The sequence below is a fragment of the Bufo bufo genome, chromosome 3 (genome assembly GCF_905171765.1).
Source record: "Bufo bufo chromosome 3, aBufBuf1.1, whole genome shotgun sequence".
NCBI classification, from domain to species: Eukaryota; Metazoa; Chordata; class Amphibia; order Anura; family Bufonidae; genus Bufo; species Bufo bufo.
Window position 1 is genome coordinate 462,038,767 of NC_053391.1, and position 19,793 is coordinate 462,058,559.

Below are 19,793 nucleotides of genomic sequence, written 5' to 3' on the forward strand. Positions count from 1 at the left end.
CTAAAGCCCTTTTTGGAGTGTATTAGTGGCATAAAATATATATATTATTTGCCATTCTGTGGTGCAGTTATATGTTCTAAAGCACTTTTTTGCGTGTATTATTGGCACAAAAAAAGTATTTGCCGTTGTGTGGTGAAGTGAGAAAATTACAGCCCTTTTTGGCGTGTATTAGTGGCAAAAAAATATATATTATTTGCCATTCGGCGGTGCAGTTATATGTTCTAAAGCCATTTGTGGCATGTATAAGTGAAAAAAAGTAAGGGCCTATTTGCCATTCAGCGGTGCAGTTATTTTCTCTAAAGCCTTTTGTGGCGTGTATAAGTGGAAAAAAGTAAGGGCATATTTGCCATTCAGCGGTGCAGTTATATTAATGGGATAAAAGGTCTTATTAGCCGTTGTGTGGTGAAGTGAGAAAATTACAGATTTTTTGGGGGTGTTTTAATTTCCTTTTTATTTATTTATTTGATCTAAGAGTATGTCAGACAGAAAAGTGCCAGGCCCTGCACAGGGGAGTGGCAGAGGCCTAAATGTTTCTGGTGCAGGCACAGGTCGCAGCAGAATAAGGAGGCGTGGCAGCAGGAGTCGCAGTGAAAGGCCTCAGCTCCCGATGTCATCTAGCGGTCGTGTCTTGACCAGCAACCCAGCGGTTCTTGAATGGTTGACTCGGTCATCTACTTCATACCAAGTGACATCAGACACCCCCAGCCAAGAGTCGGTGGGTTTGTCAGACACGACCCTTAGTTGGTATGGCCCAGGAGCAGGCCTTGTGCCCTCAACTGTCCTCAACCTGCCTCTGTCCTTTTCTGTTCCCTCAGTCAGACAAGTATTATATGCTGTGGGCTCAGCTCCACTATACAGTGAGGAGGATCTGCTAGAGGACAGTCAGCAGCTACTGGCCAGCCAAAATGTGGAGGAGACATCCGCCGCTTCCTCCGGTAGGCGGGAAAGTAGTGATGAGGAGAGTGGCGTAGGAGCTTGTGTTGCGAGCGGTCAGGCTCCTGACCCAGAGACTGTTGAGGAGGACATCAGTGATGTGCACACAGTACTCAATGATGAATATGTAGCTGATCACACTTGGGAGCTGGGTGAATTAGGGGCTTCATCATCAGGAGAAGAGGGTGTCAGCTTGCCCGTGACGCAGCAGCGGAGCTAGCAAGTCACTAGCGGGGCCGGGATTCATCAGGGTGAGGTTGGGAGCCACACGTGCCTGGGGTAGACCACCCGCTTTGCAGGAGTCTACCAGCCCGGAAAGTGGTGGTGCAGGGGTTCACGGAAGCAGAGGCGGTAGCAGTCAGTCAGTGCAGAGTGTTGGGGGTAAAGTCACCTACTCGGCGGTGTGGCAGTTTTTTGTTAAGGTGCCGGAGGAGGTGAACATGGCCATTTGTAGAATCTGTGGGCAGAAGGTGAAGCATGGCCAAGGTGCCAATGTTGGCACCATGGCCCTGCGTCAACATATGCAGCGTCACCATAAAGTGGCCTGGGAGAACCGTGGCTCAGATGTGGTGGTCCAGCCTGCCGCAGCAACCGCTGCATCACGCAGCGGCACACACCCGATTTCAGGAACTCAAGGCTCCACCACCTCAGCCAAAGGGAGCGGTCTGTCCTTCCCATTATCTGCTGGTCCTGATGCTCCTGCTCTACTCCTCACCATTCATTACGTCAGCAATCGATCACCGAAGCGATTGCCAAGAGACAACAGTATGCGTGCACTCATCCAACGGCTCAGAAGCTGAATGTGCTCCTGGCCAAGTTGCTGGTGCTGCAGTCCCTCCCTTTCCAAGTGGTGGACTCTGCACCTTTCAGAGAACTGATGGCTTGTGCCGAGCCGAGGTGGAGAGTCCCAAGCCGACATTTCTTTGCCAAAAAGGCAGTACCAGCCCTGCACATGTATGTAGAACAGAAGGTGGGTCAGTCCTTGAGCCTGTCGGTGTCTCCTAAAGTGCACGGCAGCGCCGACGTGTAAAGCTGTAACTACGTTCAGGGACAATACATGTCCTTTACAGCCCACTGGGTAAATGTGGTTTCGACACAGCCACACCAGCAACTTGGTCAAGTGACACCACTTCTGCCTCCACGTTCTCAGGCCGTTGGTCCTGCGACAATGTCTGCCTCCTCATTCTCCACCGTGTCCTCAGCCTCCACTGCAGGGACAATTACCAGTGCCCCTCCAGCATACCACATGTGTAGGGCATGGCGGTGTCACACTGTTCTGCACCTCGTTTGCCTGGGCGAATGGAGTCACACAGGGGAGGAACTGCTCCGTGTCCATCAAGAAATCGTAACCTGGCTTTCTACGCGACAACTCAAAAACAGAACCATGGTGACCAACAACGGGAAGAACATGGTGTCACCCTCCTTGAGCTGCAGCGGGATAACGGCATCCCCCAACATAGGCTGATATGCGATGTTTCCACCCGTTGGATTTCCACCCTTCATATGTTGGACTGACTATACGATCAGAGAAAGGCCATAAACGATTAATTGATGATCCAAGCGGACCAGAGTACTCCCCTGTGTAACTGCGATGTCAGCCAGTGGCAGCTCATGCGTGACACCTGCCGTTTGCTCAGGCCCTTTGAGGAGACAAAGGATTTGTCAGTCGCCAGGACTACGGGATGAACAACGTCAATCCACTGCTTCATGTCCTGGAACAGATGCTGGAAAATCTGGCTGGTCAGGGGACTGGATACGTGGTGCCTAGATCTCACGGCCACATGAGCCCTGTGGGGGCTGAACTGGAGGAGGAGGACATTGGAGCACAAGCAATGTGTAGCGAAATGGGTGGTTTCTATACACAAGTGACAGGAGAGGAGGAGCAGGAGCAGCCAGAGGAGCTATAGGGCGATGAGGAAGACGAGGCAGAGGACCTAGACACACCGTGGCAGTGTGCACGGTCCAAAATGGGGGCCTTTTTTACACCCGCTGAGAGGGAGGACAAACTGAACTACTATAGAGATATCCTATGTAGTCAGTTGGCCGCTGCCTATCTGCGCCATTGTCCATCCTCTCGCAGGTCTGACCTGGGGGTCCTCTGCACTCACGTTCCTCTGCCATTGCTGCTGTAACAGCGTGGGGGGGTAGGAGCAGTTCCAGCTCCATCAGCAGCAACTTGAGTCTAGAGTCGCTGATGAGCAGCTTTCTTCACCTGTCTAGTGAAGAAACTACTCACCAGCAGCAAGACCTGGAGCAGGACCTGAACTAGCAGGTGGTGGTATACTTGGACAGCACCCTGCCACCCCACATTGAAGATCCGCTGGACTACTGGGCAGCCAAACTGGATTTGTGGCCGCAACTGGCAGAGTTTGCACTGGAAAAGCTGTCCTGCTAGGCCGGTAGTGTGGCATCAGAGCGGGTGTTTAGTGCGGCAGGGGCCATAGTTACCCCAAGAAGAACTCTCCTGTCCACCCAAAATGTGGAGAGACTGAATTTTGTCAAGATGAATCAGGCGTGGATCAGGCAGGATTTCCACCAACCAATGCCTGATGCATCAGACTAGATCATCCATGGTGTCACACCAACGATTTGACAAAAGGTTTCTTCTGGCTACCTGCCTCAGCTAATATTCTGATGCTGCCACCCGCCTGATGCCACACATCTGATGCCAAGTGCTCCTTCTTTCACGTACTATCTTCAGCTGGTACTGCCACCCACCTGCCCACTCAGTCACCGGGTCACGTTATGATCTCCTGATGCTGCTGCCACCTCCACACTATGTCACCTTGCCACTCTGTGGTTTCCTGATGCTGCTGCCACCTCCACACTATGTCACCTTGCCACTTTGTGGTTTCCTGATCGAGCCGCCACCTCCACACTCTGTCATTGCGCCACTCTGTGGCCAGCTGATGCTGCCACCTCCACACTGTCATTGTGCCACCCTGTGGCCTCCTCCTGATGGTGCTGCTGCCGCCACCTCCACATTCTGTCATTGTGCCACTCTGTGGCCTCCTGATGCTGTTGCTTCCACCTCCACAGTGTCATTGTGCCACTCTATGGCCTCCTCCTGATGCTGCTGCCACCTCCACACTGTCATTGTGCCACTCTGTGGCCTCCTCCTGATGCTGTTGCCATCTCCAGACTCTGTTATTGGGCCACTCTGTGGTCTCCTCATGCTGCTTCGACCTCAGCACTATGTCATAGGGCCACTCTGTGGACTTCTCATGCTGTTCCCACCCTCCCCACTTCATGACTGGGCCACTATTTTGCCTTTCGCCCTGGCTGACATAATTTATTTGACCATTTTTCTGATCTGTCAGATGGAAGGAAAAATGAGACACACAACAGATCCTGTCTACGTTACAGCTGTAAGTCTGCATGACATGGTCCCTATTTAGCATCAGAATTGGCTTATGATTTGGTAGCCAAAAGCAGGAGTGGGTACAAAACACAGAAGACATGAAAATATTCCATTCACGTGTCATCTCTGTTTTGGATACACTCCTTTTTTTTTTGGGCTTTAGCAATACTGATGGATTACTGACCAAATGCTGATCGAGTGAAGGTAGATTCTCCACAAACAGGATCCATTTTTTGGGAGTTATTGTTCTGACGGATCAGAGGAAGGGCAAAATAATCAGTGACGTCAACACAAACTTACTGCTGACTCTGTCTCCACTCTGTCAGGGGGGCTCTACTTGTATAAGTGTTTAATAGAACAGGTTCTGTAGACATCTATGTGGAATCAGCTGACGACGGTGTAAAAGGAGTGCGCTTCTTCTTGAGGCTAACATTGACCTGTAAGGCTGAGTTCATACTTGAGTTATTTGGTCGTAACTGCCCAAATAAGTGAAGTGTGCAGTGATTCTAAGAGCGACGCCTGTCATCTACATGTTATACTGACAGTATTGTTTCACTACCACAGCAGACTCCTATGCGTGTTACTGCAAGGCACAGTGTTTTACACCACTATAAAGGCTCTCTGTGGCCAGGAAATAGCCGTTTTTAACGCAATTTACCATGAATAAATTCGGATCTAACTAAATTTTTTCAAAAAATTTGGCGAACCGGCCAAATCGAATTTTTTAGACATTCGCTCATCTCTAGTGATGACGTCACATATGATAGCACCACGCTGGGAGCGTCGGGTCCTAAAGCCTGCAGTGAGTAGCCAGTGTCCCCGAACATGCAAGTGGATAAGGTGAGTAGTTTTTATAATTTTTTTAGCCTCTGAATGGCTTTTTTTTAAACAAAGCGTACCTGTTTTTAACAGCCATTAGATGGGTACACTCCAATATTTTTACGGCCACTATTCATCGTTCAACTGGTTCTTAAAATGGCCGCATGTTTGCCGTTACTTAAACGTACGCCACATGCCCATTTTTCCTGTTCGTGTGAAGATAGCCTAAGAGTCCTTTAAGATGGCCCGGTGTGGGGCCATAAAAAAACCAATTGACAATATAAGTCCAAAGCCTTCACTCCAGCCAATGGATACTGTATGGGGATAACTAATCATTACTATGACCACTACACTGACAGCACATCCCCCATATACACGCTGAGATGTTCTGCCAAGCTGCCATCATTTTTATGCCTGCATGAAAGATCCAAACAGTCAACAACAATTGATTGCTTGTTTGTTGGCTGACTGCTGCCCTGTTTACAGGAACAAGCATTCCAATGAACACTCAGAATCGCCAGATCCAACATACGCTGAATGTTGCCGGCACCTGACAGAACCCACTGACTATAATAGGGTCCACTTGGTTTCCAGCAGCAATAACATGTCCTTTTGTTGCCAAAATCTGCGACAGAGATTCCTGCCACTGCAGATGTGAACCTAGCCCAAATCCTCCCTTTTATTTAAGGTATGCAAAGCCTCAGTAACCAGCCCCTCAATTCTCACGTTTACAGCTCAGGGGCTCTGTGCCCTCAGATCTCCATATGCACCTTGATTTTTAAGTACATTCTGTGTGTGTGCCATAAAATATCCTGGCATATGTAGTGCACCTTTCTAATGTACCCAATGTTAAAACTACACTGGGCTGGTTTGCATCGGCATATCTTTTTTGCTTTATGGTAAAAATATAAACTGGCATAGGTGTTTGTTTTTATGTGACATTCCTTCCATCAGAGGTTTAAACAGTCAGGTCCATAAATATTGGGACATCGACACAATTCTAACATTTTTGGCTCTATACACCACCACAATGGATTTGATATGAAAAGAACAAGATGTGCTTTAACTGCAGACGGTCAGCTTTAATAATTTGAGGGTATTTACATCAAAATCAGGTGAGCGATGTAGGAATTAAAACAGTTTGCATATGTGCCTCCCACTTGTTAAGGAACCAAAAGTAATGGGACATAATAATAATCATAAATCAAACTTTCACTTTATAATACTTAGTTGCAAATCTTTTGCAGTCAATTACAGCCTGAAGTCTGGAACGCATAGACATCACCAGAGGCTGGGTTTCATCTCTGGTGATGCTCTGCCAGGCCTGTACTGCAACTGTCTTTAGTTCCTGCTTGTTCTTGGGGCATTTTCCCTTCAGTTTTGTCTTCAGCAAGTGAAATGCATGCTCAATCGGATTCAGGTCAGGTGATTGACTTGGCCATTGCATAACATTCCACTTCTTTCCCTTAAAAAACTCTTTGGTTGCTTTTGCAGTATGCTTTGGGTCATTGTCCATCTGCACTGTGAAGTGCCGTCCAATGAGTTCTGAAGCATTTGGCTGAATATGAGCAGATAATATTGCCCGAAATACTTCAGAATTCATCCTGCTGCTTTTGTCAGCAGTCACATCATCAACAAATACAAGAGAACCAGTTCCATTGACAGCCATACATGCCCACGCCATGACACTACCACCACCATGCTTCACTGATGAGGTAGTATGCTTAGGATCATGAACAGTTCCTTTCCTTCTCCATACTCTTCTCTTCCCATCACTCTGGTACAAGTTGATCTTGGTCTCATCTGTCCATAGGATGTTGTTCCAGAACTGTGAAGGCTTTTTTAGATGTCGTTTGGCAAACTCTAATCTGGCCTTTCTGTTTTTGAGGATCACCAATGGTTTACATCTTGTGGTGAACCCTGTGTATTCATTCTGGTGAAGTCTTCTCTTGATTGTTGACTTTGACACACATACACCTACCTCCTAGAGAGTGTTCTTGATCTGGCCAACTGTTGTGAAGGGTGTTTTCTTCACCAGGGAAATAATTCTTCGGTCATCCACCATAGTTGTTTTCCGTTGTCATCCGGGTATTTTGGTGTTGCTGAGCTCACCGGTTCGTTCCTTCTTTTTAAGAATGCTCCAAACAGTTGTTTTGGCCACCCCTAATGTTTTTGCTATCTCTCTGATGGGTTTGTTTTGTTTTTTCAGCCTAATGATGGCTTGCTTCACTGATAGTGACAGCTCTTTGGATCTCATCTTGAGAGTTGACAGCAACAGATTCCAAATGCAAATAGCACACTTAAAATGAACTCTGGACCTTTTATCTGCTCATTGTAATTGGGATAATGAGGGAATAACACACACCTGGCCATGGAACAGCTGAGAAGCCAAGTGTCCCATTACTTTTGGTCCCTTAACAAGTGGGAGGCACATATGCAAACTGTTGTAATTCCTACACCGTTCACCTGATTTGGATGTAAATACCCTCAAATTAAAGCTGACGGTCTGCAGTTAAAGCACATCTTGCTCGTTTCATTTCAAATCCATTGTGGTGGTGTATAGAGCCAAAAATGTTAGAATTGTGTCGATGTCCCAATATTTATGGACCTGACTGTAAGTGAGGGACATGAACATGTGGAGTCACTGTGGGTAGAAATACATGGAGGCAAAAATAATAATAAATTACCAGATGGCATACACTCCCGTATCTTAAGAGAATTAAGTAATGTCATAGCCAGACCCTTATTTCTGATATTTACAGACTCTATACTGACAGGGAGTGTCCCACAGGATTGGCGCATAGCAAATCTGGTGGCAATATTCAAAAAGGGTCCAAAAACAGAGCCCGGAAACTATAGGCCGGTAAGTTAAACATCCGTCGTGGGTAAACTGTTTGAAGGTTTTCTAAGAGATGCTATCTTGGAGCACCTCAATGAAAATAAGCAAATAACGCCATATCAGCATGGCTTCATGAGGGATCGGTCATGTCAAACTAATTAAATCAGTTTCTATGAGGAGGTAAGTTCTAGACTTGACAGCGGCGAATCAATGGATGTCGTATATCTGGACACTGTACCGCATAAAAGTTAGTATATAAAATGAGAATGCTCGGACTGGGAGAAAATGTCTGTATGTGGGTAAGTAACTGGCTCAGGGATAGAAAACAGAGGGTAGTTATTAATGGTACACACTCAGATTGGGTCACTGTCACTAGTGGAGTACGTCAGGGGTCAGTACTGGGCCCTATCCTCTTCAATATATTTATTAATGATCTTGTAGAAGGCTTGCACAATAAAATATAACTTTTTGCAGATGACACTAAACTGTGTAAAGTAATTGACACGGAAGAGGACAGTATACTGCTACAGATGGGTCTGGATAGATTGGAGGCTTGGGAAGATAAGTGGCAGATGAGGTTTAACACTGACAAATATAAGGTTATGCACATGGGAAGGAATAATGCAAGTCACCCGTACATACTAAATGGTAAAACACTGGGTAACACTGACATGGAAAAGGACCTAGGAATTTTAATAAACAGCAAACTAAGCTGTAAAAACCAGTGTCAGGCAGCTACTGCCAAGGCCAATAAGATAATGGGTTGCATCAAAAGGGACATAGATGCCAGTGATGAGAACATAGTCCTACCACTTTACAAATCACTGGTCAGACCACACATAGAGTACTGTGTACAGTTCTGGGCTCCTGTAAACAAGGCAGACATAGCAGAGCTGGAGAGAGTTCAGAGGAGGGCAACTAAAGTAATAACTGGAATGAGGGAACTACGATACCCTGAAAGATTATCAAAATTAGGGTTATTCACTTTAGAAAAAAGACGACTGAGGGGAGATCTAATTACTATGTATAAATATATCAGGGGTCATTACAGAGATCTCTCTCATCATCTATTTATCCCCAGGACTGTGACGAGGGGATATCCTCTGCATCTGGAGGAAAGAAGGTTTGTACACAAAGAAGAGGATTCTTTACGGTAAGAGCAGTGAGACTATGGAACTCTCTGCCTGAGGAGGGGGTGATGGTGAGTACAATAAAGGAATTCAAGAGGGGCCTGGATGTATTTCTGGAGTGTAATAATATTACAGGCTATAGCTACTAGAGGGGTCGTTGATCCAGGGAGTTATTCTGATTGTCTGGTTTGAGTCGGGAAGGAATTTTTTTCCCCCTTAAGTGGGGAAAATTGGCTTCTACCTCACAGGGGTTTTTTTTGCCTTCCTCTGGATCAACTTGCAGGATAACAGGCCGAACTGGATGGACAAATGTCTTTTGTCGGCCTTATATACTATGTTACTATGACAAAGGTACCATTCGACTCATCTATAGTTATGCTACAGCGCTATGTAAGCAGTGTATAAAGGCAAATTCTGGTGACAGACTCCCTATAAGTGTGTTCGTTATGCAAATTATAGAACATGTCCTATTCTTGTCCATATTGCGGACAAGAATAGTTATTTCTAGTAATAGGGGTGAGAAAGATATGGATTGCACACTGAAGGTGTCTGTATTTTGTCGATCCTTGTGTTTTCCGGACCACAGTACAGAAATGGTCGTGTGGACGAGGCCTTAGGAGAGCCTGCCATCAACATACGTCACATTAGGATTTTCCTCAAAGCACCAAATACAGAAGAAAATGACACAAGGTATATCTGCAGCAAAAGTAAGTCAGATGCTGAGCCCCCCAGGGCTTAGAGCACAAATAATAAGCAGCTATGGAAGGCTCCAGCCAGGTAACGACGCAGGTGACTTGGTTTAGAAGAGTAAACAAGTTTACCTTTGAGGAGACGATCCTGTTATCTGGATACCTCTGAGGAATGTAAGCTTCAGTGCCTGGAGGAGGTTCTTTGTGTCCGACATAAATAGTGCGATTGTCTACCCAATTTTCTTCTCCAGTACACTAGAAAACAATAAGGGTTTAGTGCATGAGCTTCTTATGGTAGAAATGCTGCATAATTTCTTATATTAAATTCAGATAACCACGCCATAAGAAAAACAGAGTTCATCATACCATAGAAAATGGCTTTCTTCCTAATTTTGCCATTTGTACACTTTTTATGGTTCATAGTGTCGAGAGAGTGGAGGCAACAGTGCTGAACTAAAATTTTAAGGAGGGCCTGTAACCTCTTCTGTCTGTTTTAGCAACTACTTGTGTCCCCCATGTAATACCAATTCTATAACAACTATCCATATGACTCTGTGATGTGACATTCCTTAATTACTTCTACTAGAAGCTATAAAATAATTATTAGAAGTTTGCAATGACGGTCCAGATGGGTGTTACCAGTTGGCCAGTCATTGCTGCCAGTGTCAGAAGTGTGCAGGGACACCACCCCCCAACTAGTAACACCCATCTGGGCCTTCATTGCAAACTGTTTACCACTTTTAGCAGGAATATTAAAGGAATAGCACAACATAGAGTCATAAGAATTGATGCCCTAGAATTGTTACCATATGAGGAATGCAAGTAGACATGTCAGGAGAGGCGATGCGTCCTCTTTAAGACCATACAAAGCAGTCACCAATCAGTGTCCCCACTTCTTAGCACTAAATTGTAATTGCACTGTATTGCAGGCTATGTCAGGTCAGATTCCAACCGTAACCCTAATTAGAAAAAATAAAATGGCTACAATATTGTCAGCGCCTATTGATCCTGTTTATCTATACACAACATGTCCCTTAAGCATTTAGGCTATTGATTGGTTTTGACTGCTCAGCTGGCCCAGGGATCATTTGCCTGATCCCAAGAGTTTCTGTATCAGGCTTCTATAGCAACTTCCACTGTAGCTTGTGCATGGATTACCCGAAGCATAAATAGTGGTAGGAAGAAAGGCAGTGGTATACACCTATGTTGACACAGTATGCTATGTTAATTCCATATCCAACATACACTGCGCAAGTGTTTTCTTTGTTATAGAAGACATAGAGTGAGAAGCCCTGAAGCAGCTAAGGCTACTTTCACACTAGCGTTCGGGGCTCCGCTTGTGAGTTCCGTTTGAAGGCTCTCACAAGCGTCCCCGAACGGATCCGTCCAGCCCTAATGCATTCTGAGTGGATAGGGATCCGCTCAGAATGCATCAGTCTGGCTCCGTTTGTCCTCCGCTCCGCTCAGCAGGCGGACACCTGAACGCAGCTTGCAGCGTTCGGGTGTCCGCCTGGCCGTGCGGAGGCAAACGGATCCGTCCAGACTTACAATGTAAGTCAATGGGGACGGATCCGTTTGAAGTTGACACAGTATGGCTCAATTTTCAAACGGATCCGTCCCCTATTGACTTTCAATGTAAAGTCAAAACGGATCCGTTTGCATTATCATGAAAAAAAAACAAAAAAAAAAAAACATTTAAGCGTTTGCATATAGGATCTAAGCGTTTGCATATAGGTGCGGATCCGTCTGTGCAGATACCAGACGGATCCGCACCTAAACGCAGGTGTGAAAGTAGCCTTACCTGTGCCGGCTTCAGGGATTTGTACAGAGGAGATTAATGCAGTACGCTGAAATCTCCCATTCAGATTCTGAAAGCAGTTAGATGATTCAGTTTCTAATATTTTTACACCTGACTACTGCAAAGAAGGCAAAGAATATGATGGCACAAGAGATGGGAAATTTGGGGAAGAAAATCTTTGTTAATCCAAATTTCCAGTCCTAGGATTTTACTAGTGGAGAAAAGATCAAGGTGGAGCACATCTCATAAATAAATGAAACATCCTAGTGACAATCCATCTTTAAAAGGGTTATCCAACCCATATAATGACCTCCCTAATGCCTGGGCCCCTGGTATACATTATAATTACCTGCTCCCCGACACCCGTGTCGCTTTGGATCCCTGCATGGCTGCCGCAGGTGGCTCATACCCCTTGCGGCCTTCTATCGGCGCCCCCCACCCCTTGGATATTTTGATCCACATGACGTGGAGATGCAGTGGCGGATGTGCAGGGATCCGGAGCCAGGGAGCGGGTAAGTATAATGTATACCAGGGGCCCCGGCGTTGAGGGGTTGGATAACCGCTTTAAAGGCTCTACCCACTTTCGCACTTCTTAAAAAGTCTCTATAAAAATGTTCTACTATATGGAGAGTATAAGTCTTTCCCCTAGCATGTGGTGCTGCTGAATATGACCCCATAGCAAACCAAGTGGACCCACTTCCCTCCTGCTGAATTTACATTTTTTTTTATTAAGTGGAGACATTTTTTATTTAAAAAGAAAAAAAACTTCTGCATCAGAAACATTGGAACATTTTGAACACATTTCTCAATGTATTCACATAAGATGTGTATATATACAGTGTGTGTATACAGTACAGACCAAAAGTTTGGACACACCTTCTCATTCAAAGAGTTTTCTTTATTTTCATGACTATGAAGGCATAAAAACTATGAATTAACACATGTGGAATTATATACATAACAAACAAGTGTGAAACAACTGAAAATATGTCATATTCTAGGTTCTTCAAAGTAGCCACCTTTTGCTTTTATTACTGCTTTGCACACTCTTGGCATTCTCTTGATGAGCTTCAAGAGGTAGTCCCCTGAAATGGTCTTCCAACAGTCTTGAAGGAGTTCCCAGAGATGCTTAGCACTTGTTGGCCCTTTTGCCTTCACTCTGCGGTCCAGCTCACCCCAAACCATCTCAATTGGGTTCAGGTCCGGTGACTGTGGAGGCCAGGTCATCTGGCGCAGCACCCCATCACTCTCCTTCATGGTCAAATAGCCCTTACTTTCAAAGTTTTCCCAATTTTTCGGCTGACTGACTGACCTTCATTTCTTAAAGTAAAGATGGCCACTCGTTTTTCTTTACTTAGCTGCTTTTTTCTTGCCATAATACAAATTCTAACAGTCTATTCAGTAGGACTATCAGCTGTGTATCCACCTGACTTCTCCTCAACGCAACTGATGGTCCCATCCCCATTTATAAGGCAAGAAATCCCACTTATTAAACCTGACAGGGCACACCTGTGAAGTAAAAACCATTTCAGGGGACTACCTCTTGAAGCTCATCAAGAGAATGCCAAGAGTGTGCAAAGCAGTAATCAAAGCAAAAGGTGGCTACTTTGAAGAACCTAGAATATGACATATTTTCAGTTGTTTCACACTTGTTTGTTATGTATATAATTCCACATGTGTTAATTCATAGTTTTGATGCCTGCAGTGTGAATCTACAATTTTCATAGTCATGAAAATAAAGAAAACTCTTTGAATGAGAAGGTGTGTCCAAACTTTTGGTCTGTACTGTATATACACTCACCTAAAGAATTATTAGGAACACTTGTTCTATTTCTCATTAATCCAATTATCTAGTCAACCAATCACATGGCAGTTGCTTCAATGCATTTAGGGGTGTGGTACTGGTCAAGACAATCTCCTGAACTCCAAACTGAATGTCAAAATGGGAAAGAAAGGTGATTTAAGCAATTTTGAGCGTGGCATGGTTGTTGGTGCCAAACGGGCGGGTCTGAGTATTTCATAATCTGCTCAGTTACTGGGATTTTCACGCACAACCATTTCTAGGGTTTACAAAGAATGGTGTGAAAAGGGAAAAACATCCAGTATGCGGCAGTCCTGTGGGCAAAAATGCCTTGTGGATGCTAGAGGTCAGAGGAGAATGGGCCGACTGATTCAAGCTGATAGAAGAGCAACGTTGACTGAAATAACCACTCGTTTCAACCGAGGTATGCAGCAAATCATTTGTGAAGCCACAACACGCACAACCTTGAGGCGGATGGGCTACAACAGCAGAAGACCCCACCGGGTACCACTCATCTCCACTACAAATAGGAAAAAGAGGCTACAATTTGCCCGAGCTCACCAAAATTGGACTGTTCAAGACTGGAAAAATGATGCCTGGTCTGATGAGTCTCGATTTCTGTTGAGACATTCAAATGGTAGAGTCTGAATTTGGCGTAAACAGAATGAGAACATGTATCCATCCTCTGATGGCTACTTCCAGCCGGATAATGCACCATGTCACAAAGCTCGAATCATTTCAAATTGGTTTCTTGAACATGACAATTAGTTCACTGTACTAAAATGGCCGCCACAGTCACCAGATCTCAACCCAATAGAGCATCTTTGGGATGTGGTGGAACGGGAGCTTCGTGCCCTGGATGTGCATCCCTCAAATCTCCATCAACTGCAAGATGCTATCCTATCAATATGGGCCAACATTTCTCAAGAATGCTATCAGCACCTTGTTGAATCAATGCCACGTAGAATTAAGGCAGTTCTGAAGGCAAAAGGGGGTCCAACACCGTATTAGTATGGTGTTCCTAATAATTCTTTAGGTGAGTGTACAGTGGATATAAAAAGTCTACACACCCCTGTTAAAATGTCAGGTTTCTGTGATGTAAAAAAATGAGACAAAGATAAATCATTTCATAACTTTTTCCACCTTTAATGTGACCTATAAACTGTACAACTCAATTGAAAACAAACTGAAATCTTTTAGGTGGAGGAAAGAAAACCCCAAAAAATAATAATAATGTGGTTGCATAAGTGTGCACACCCTCTTATAGCTGGGGATGTGGCTGTGTTCAGAATTAAGCAATCACATTCAAAATCATGTTAAATAGGAGTCAGCATACACCTGCCATCATTTAAAGCGCCTCTGATTAACCCCAAATAAAGTTCAGCTGCTCTAGTTGGTCTTTCCTGAAACTTTCTTAGTCGCATCCCACAGCAAAAGCCATGGTCCACAGAGAGTTTCCAAAGCATCAGAGGGATCTCATTGTTAAAAGGTATCAGTCAGGAGAAGGGTACAAAAGAATTTCCAAGGCATTAGATATACCATGGAACACAGTGAAGACAGTCATCATCAAGTGGAGAAAATATGGCACAACAGAGACATTACCAAGAACTGGACGTCCCTACAAAATTGATGAAAAGATGAGAAGAAAACTGGTCTGGGAGGGTACCAAGAGGCCTACAGCAACATTAAAGGAGCTGCAGGAATATCTGGCAAGTACTGGCTGTGTGGTAGATATGACAACAATCTCCCGTATTCTTCATCTGGGCTATGGGATAGAGTGGAAAGCCTTTTCTTACGAAGAAAAACATCAAAGCCAGGCTGCATTTTGCAAAAACACATATGAAGTCTCCCAAAAGCATGTGGGAAAAGGTGTTATGGTCTAATGAAACCAAGGTTGAACTTTTTGGCCATAATTCCAAAAGATATGTTTGGCGCAAAAACAACACTGCACATCATCAAAAAAACACCATACCCACAGTGAAGCATGGTGGTGGTGGCAGCATCATGCTTTAGGGCTGTTTTTCTTCAGCCCGAACTGGGGCCTTAGTTAAGCTAGAGGGAATTATGAACAGTTCCAAATACCAGTCAATATTGGCACAAAACCTTCAGGCTTCTGCTAGAAAGCTGAACATGAAGAGGAACTTCATCTTTCAGCATGACAACGACCCAAAGCATACATCCAAATCAACAAAGGAATTGCTTCATCAGAAGAAGATTAAAGTTTTGGAATAGCCCAGCCAGAGCCCAGACCTGAATCCGATTGAAAATCTGTGGGGTGATCTGAAGAGGGCTGTGCACAGGAGATGCCCTCGCAATCTGACAGATTTGGAGCGTTTTTGCAAAGAAGAGTGGGCAAATCTTGCCAAGTCAAAATGTGCCATGCTGATAGACTGAGTGCTGTAATAAAATCAAAAGGTGCTTCAACAAAGTATTAGTTTAAGGGTGTGCACACTTATACAACCATACTATTTTATTTTTATATTTTTTCTTCCCTCTACCTAAAAGATTTCAGTTTATTTTTCCATTGAGTTGTATAGTTTATAGGTCACATCAAAGGTGGAAGAAGTTCTGAAATGATTTATCTTTGTCTCATTTTTTTACATCACAGAAACCTGAAATTTTATCAGGGGTGTGTAGACTTTTTCTAACCAATATATATATATATATATATATATATATATATATACACACACATATATACAGTGGTCCCTCAAGATACAATATTAATTGGTTCCAGAACGACAATTGTATGTTGAAACTAGGGTTGTCCCGATACCGATACTAGTATCGGTATCGGGACCGATTCCGAGTTTTCTCGGCGGTACTCAGCCGCCGATACCCCGCCCCGATACATAAATAGAATACTATGGGCGTAACTATGGGCGGGGCCCGGTGCAGTCACTGTACTCTTACACCGGGCCCCGCCGCTCACCGAAGTATTTATAAACGTGAATCCTTATCCTGTTGTTAAGTTGAACTAACGCTGCCCTCTCCCATGTTCCCCTGTATCCCCACAGCACTTACTTAAGCTTCCATAGCAGGCAGAGCAGACGGCAGCAGTAACGTCACTCACTGACGTAGAGCGCCTGCTCCGCCCACTTTATGAATGAAGCAGGCGGAGCAGGCGCGCGACGTCAGTGAGTGACGTTACTGCTGCCGTCCGCTCTGCCTGCTATGGAAGCTTAAGTAAGTGCTGTGGAGATACAGGGGGATACAGGGGAACATGGGAGAGGGCAGCGTTAGTTCAACTTAACAACAGGATAAGGATTCACGTTTATAAATACTTCGGTGAGCGGCGGGGCCCGGTGTATTGGGGGACACTGTTATGAGGGGGATCTGTGGATGACATATAGCAGTGTCATCCACAGATCCTCCCCATAACAGTTCCATCCACAGATCCCCTATAACAGCACCATCCACAGATCCCCCACCAAATAACAATGCCATCCTCAGATCCCCCCACCCCATAACAATGCCATCCACAGATATCCCACCCCATAGCAGTACCATCCACAGATCCCCATAACAGTGCCATCCACAGATCCCCCATAACAGTGCCATCCACAGATCCCCCATAACAGTGCCATCCACAGATCCCCCATAACAGTGCCATCCACAGATCCCCATAACAGTGCCATCCACAGATCCCCCATAACAGCACCATCCACAGATCCCCATAACAGTGCCATCCACAGATCCCCCATAACAGTGCCATCCACAGATCCCCCATAACAGTGCCATCCACAGATCCCCATAACAGTGCCATCCACAGATCCCCATAACAGTGCCATCCACAGATCCCCCATAACAGCACCATCCACAGATCCCCATAACAGCGCCATCCACAGATCCCCCATAACAGTGCCATCCACAGATCCCCCATAACAGTGCCATCCACAGATCCCCCATAACAGTGCCATCCACAGATCCCCCATAACAGTGCCATCCACAGATCCCCCATAACAGTGCCATCCACAGATCCCCCATAACAGTGCCATCCACAGATCCCCCATAACAGTGCCATCCACAGATCCCCCATAACAGTGCCATCCACAGATCCCCATAACAGTGCCATCCACAGATCCCCATAACAGTGCCATCCACAGATCCCCCATAACAGTGCCATCCACAGGTCCCCCATAACAGTGCCATCCACAGATCCCCCACATGACAGTGCGTCATCCACAGATCCACAGATCCCCCAAAACGGTCACATGACATTTAAAAAAAGTATCGGTATTCGGTATCGGTGACTACTTGAAAAAAAGTATCGGTACTTGTACTCGGTCCTAAAAAAGTGGTATCGGGACAACCCTAGTTGAAACCATTGTAAGTTGAGTAATTGGTTCCAAAGCCCCAAAATGTCATCCAAGATAAGAGAACATAAAGATTTAAGAAAAATAAGCAAATAACTAAGACAGGAATAGCTGCTAAGTAGCAACTAATACAGATATTTTAGAGAAATGACCTTGTATGACATTGCATGTTGAAAATATTGTATCCTGAGGCCACTGTATCTTGAGGGAGCACTATATATAAGGCCTCATGCACACAACGTTTTTTTTTTGCGGTCCGCAAAAACGGGTTCCGTAGTTCCGTGATCCGTGTCCGTTTTTTATTCCGTGGGTCTTCCTTGATTTTTGGAGGATCCACGGACATGAAGGAAAAAGTCGTTTTGGTGTCCGCCTGGCCGTGCGGAGCCAAACGGATCCGTCCTGACTTACAATGCAAGTCAATGGGGACGGATCCGTTTGACGTTGACACAATATGGACTTTGTAAAGTCAGGAGTCCCTATTATACCATCGGATCAGAGTTTTGTCCAATCCGATGGTATATTTTAACTTGAAGCGTCCCCATCACCATGGGACGCCTCTATGTTAAAATATACCATCGGATTTGAGTTATATCGTGAAAACTCAGATCCGACAGTATATTCTAACACAGAGGCGTTCCCATAGTGATGGGGACGCTTCAAGTTAGAATATACTAAGAACTGTGTACATGACTGCCCCCTGCTGCCTGGCAGCACCCGATCTCTTACAGGGGGCTGTGATCCGCACAATTAACGGCACCTGAGGGGTTAATTGTGCGTATCATAGCCCCCTGTAAGAGATCAGGTGCTGCCAGGCAGGAGGGGGCACACCCTCCTCCCTCCCCAGTTTTAAATTCATTGGTGGCCAGTGCGGCCCCCCTCCCTCCCCTGTATTACTGTACATTCATTGGTGGCCAGTGCGGCCCCCCTCCCTCCCCTGTATTACTGTACATTCATTGGTGGCCAGTGCGGCCCCCCCTCCCTCCCCTGTATTACTGTACATTCATTGGTGGCCAGTGCGGCCCCCCCTCCCTCCCCTGTATTACTGTACATTCATTGGTGGCCAGTGGGCCCCCCCTCCCTCCCCTGTATTACTGTACATTCATTGGTGGCCAGTGGGCCCCCCTCCCTCCCTCCCCTGTATTACATTCATTGGTGGCCAGTGCAGCCTCCCCTCTTCCCCCCTCCTAATTAAAATCCCCCTTCCCCCATCATTGGTGGCAGCGGAGAGTTCCGATCGGAGTCCCAGTTTAATCGCTGGGGCTCCGATCGGTAACCATGGTAACCAGGACGCTACTGCAGTCCTGGCTGCCATGGTTACTTAGCAATTTTAGAAGCATTATATTTACCTTCGCTGTCTGTGGCCAGCCGGGCGCTCCTCCTACTGGTAAGTGAAAGGTCTGTGCGGCGCATTGCTTATAGCACAGACCTGTCACTTACCAGTAGGAGGAGCGCCCAGCCGGTCACAGACAGCGCAGGTAAGTATAATGCTTCTAAAATTGTTAAGTAACCATGGCAGCCAGGACTGCAGTAGTGTCCTGGTTGCCATGGTTACCGATCGGAGTCCCAGCGATTAAACTGGGACTCCGATTGGAACTCCCTGCTGCCACCAATGATGGGGGGGGGGAGATTTTAATTAGAAGGGGGGGAGAGGGGAGGCCGCACTGGCCACCAATGAATGTAATACAAGGGAGGGGGGAGGGGGGCCGCACTGGCCACCAATGAATGTAATACAGGGGAGGGGGGGCCGCACTGGCCACCAATGAATGTAATACAGGGGAGGGAGGGGGGTCTGCCTCCTCCTGCCTGGCAGCACCTGATCTCTTACAGGGGGCTATGATACGCACAATTAACCCCTCAGGTGCGGCACCTGAGGGGTTAATTGTGCGGATCACAACCCCCTGTAAGAGATCGGGTGCTGCCAGGCAGCAGGGGGCAGTCATGTACACAGTTCTTAGTATAATCTAAATTGAAGTGTCCCCATCACTATGGGAACGCCTCTGTGTTAGAATATACTGTCGGATCTGAAAAAGCTTTTATGCAGACGGATCTGCGGATCCGTCTGTGTGAAAGTAGCCTACGGACACAGATCACGGACGCGGATGACAAT

At 45.8% G+C, this 19,793-nt stretch overlaps 1 protein-coding gene across 3 annotated transcripts in view; it reads right to left on the reverse strand.

Annotated features, from left to right (window-relative positions):
• The window catches only part of ATP11A (ATPase phospholipid transporting 11A), a 223,149-nt gene that overhangs the window by 128,118 nt on the left and 75,238 nt on the right, over positions 1-19,793 (reverse strand). For all 3 annotated transcript variants that reach the window (XM_040425204.1, XM_040425205.1, XM_040425206.1), the window contains exon 2: positions 9,904-10,026. In XM_040425204.1, the coding sequence (XP_040281138.1) occupies positions 9,904-10,026 (123 nt within the window). The remainder of the gene's footprint in view (positions 1-9,903; positions 10,027-19,793) is intronic.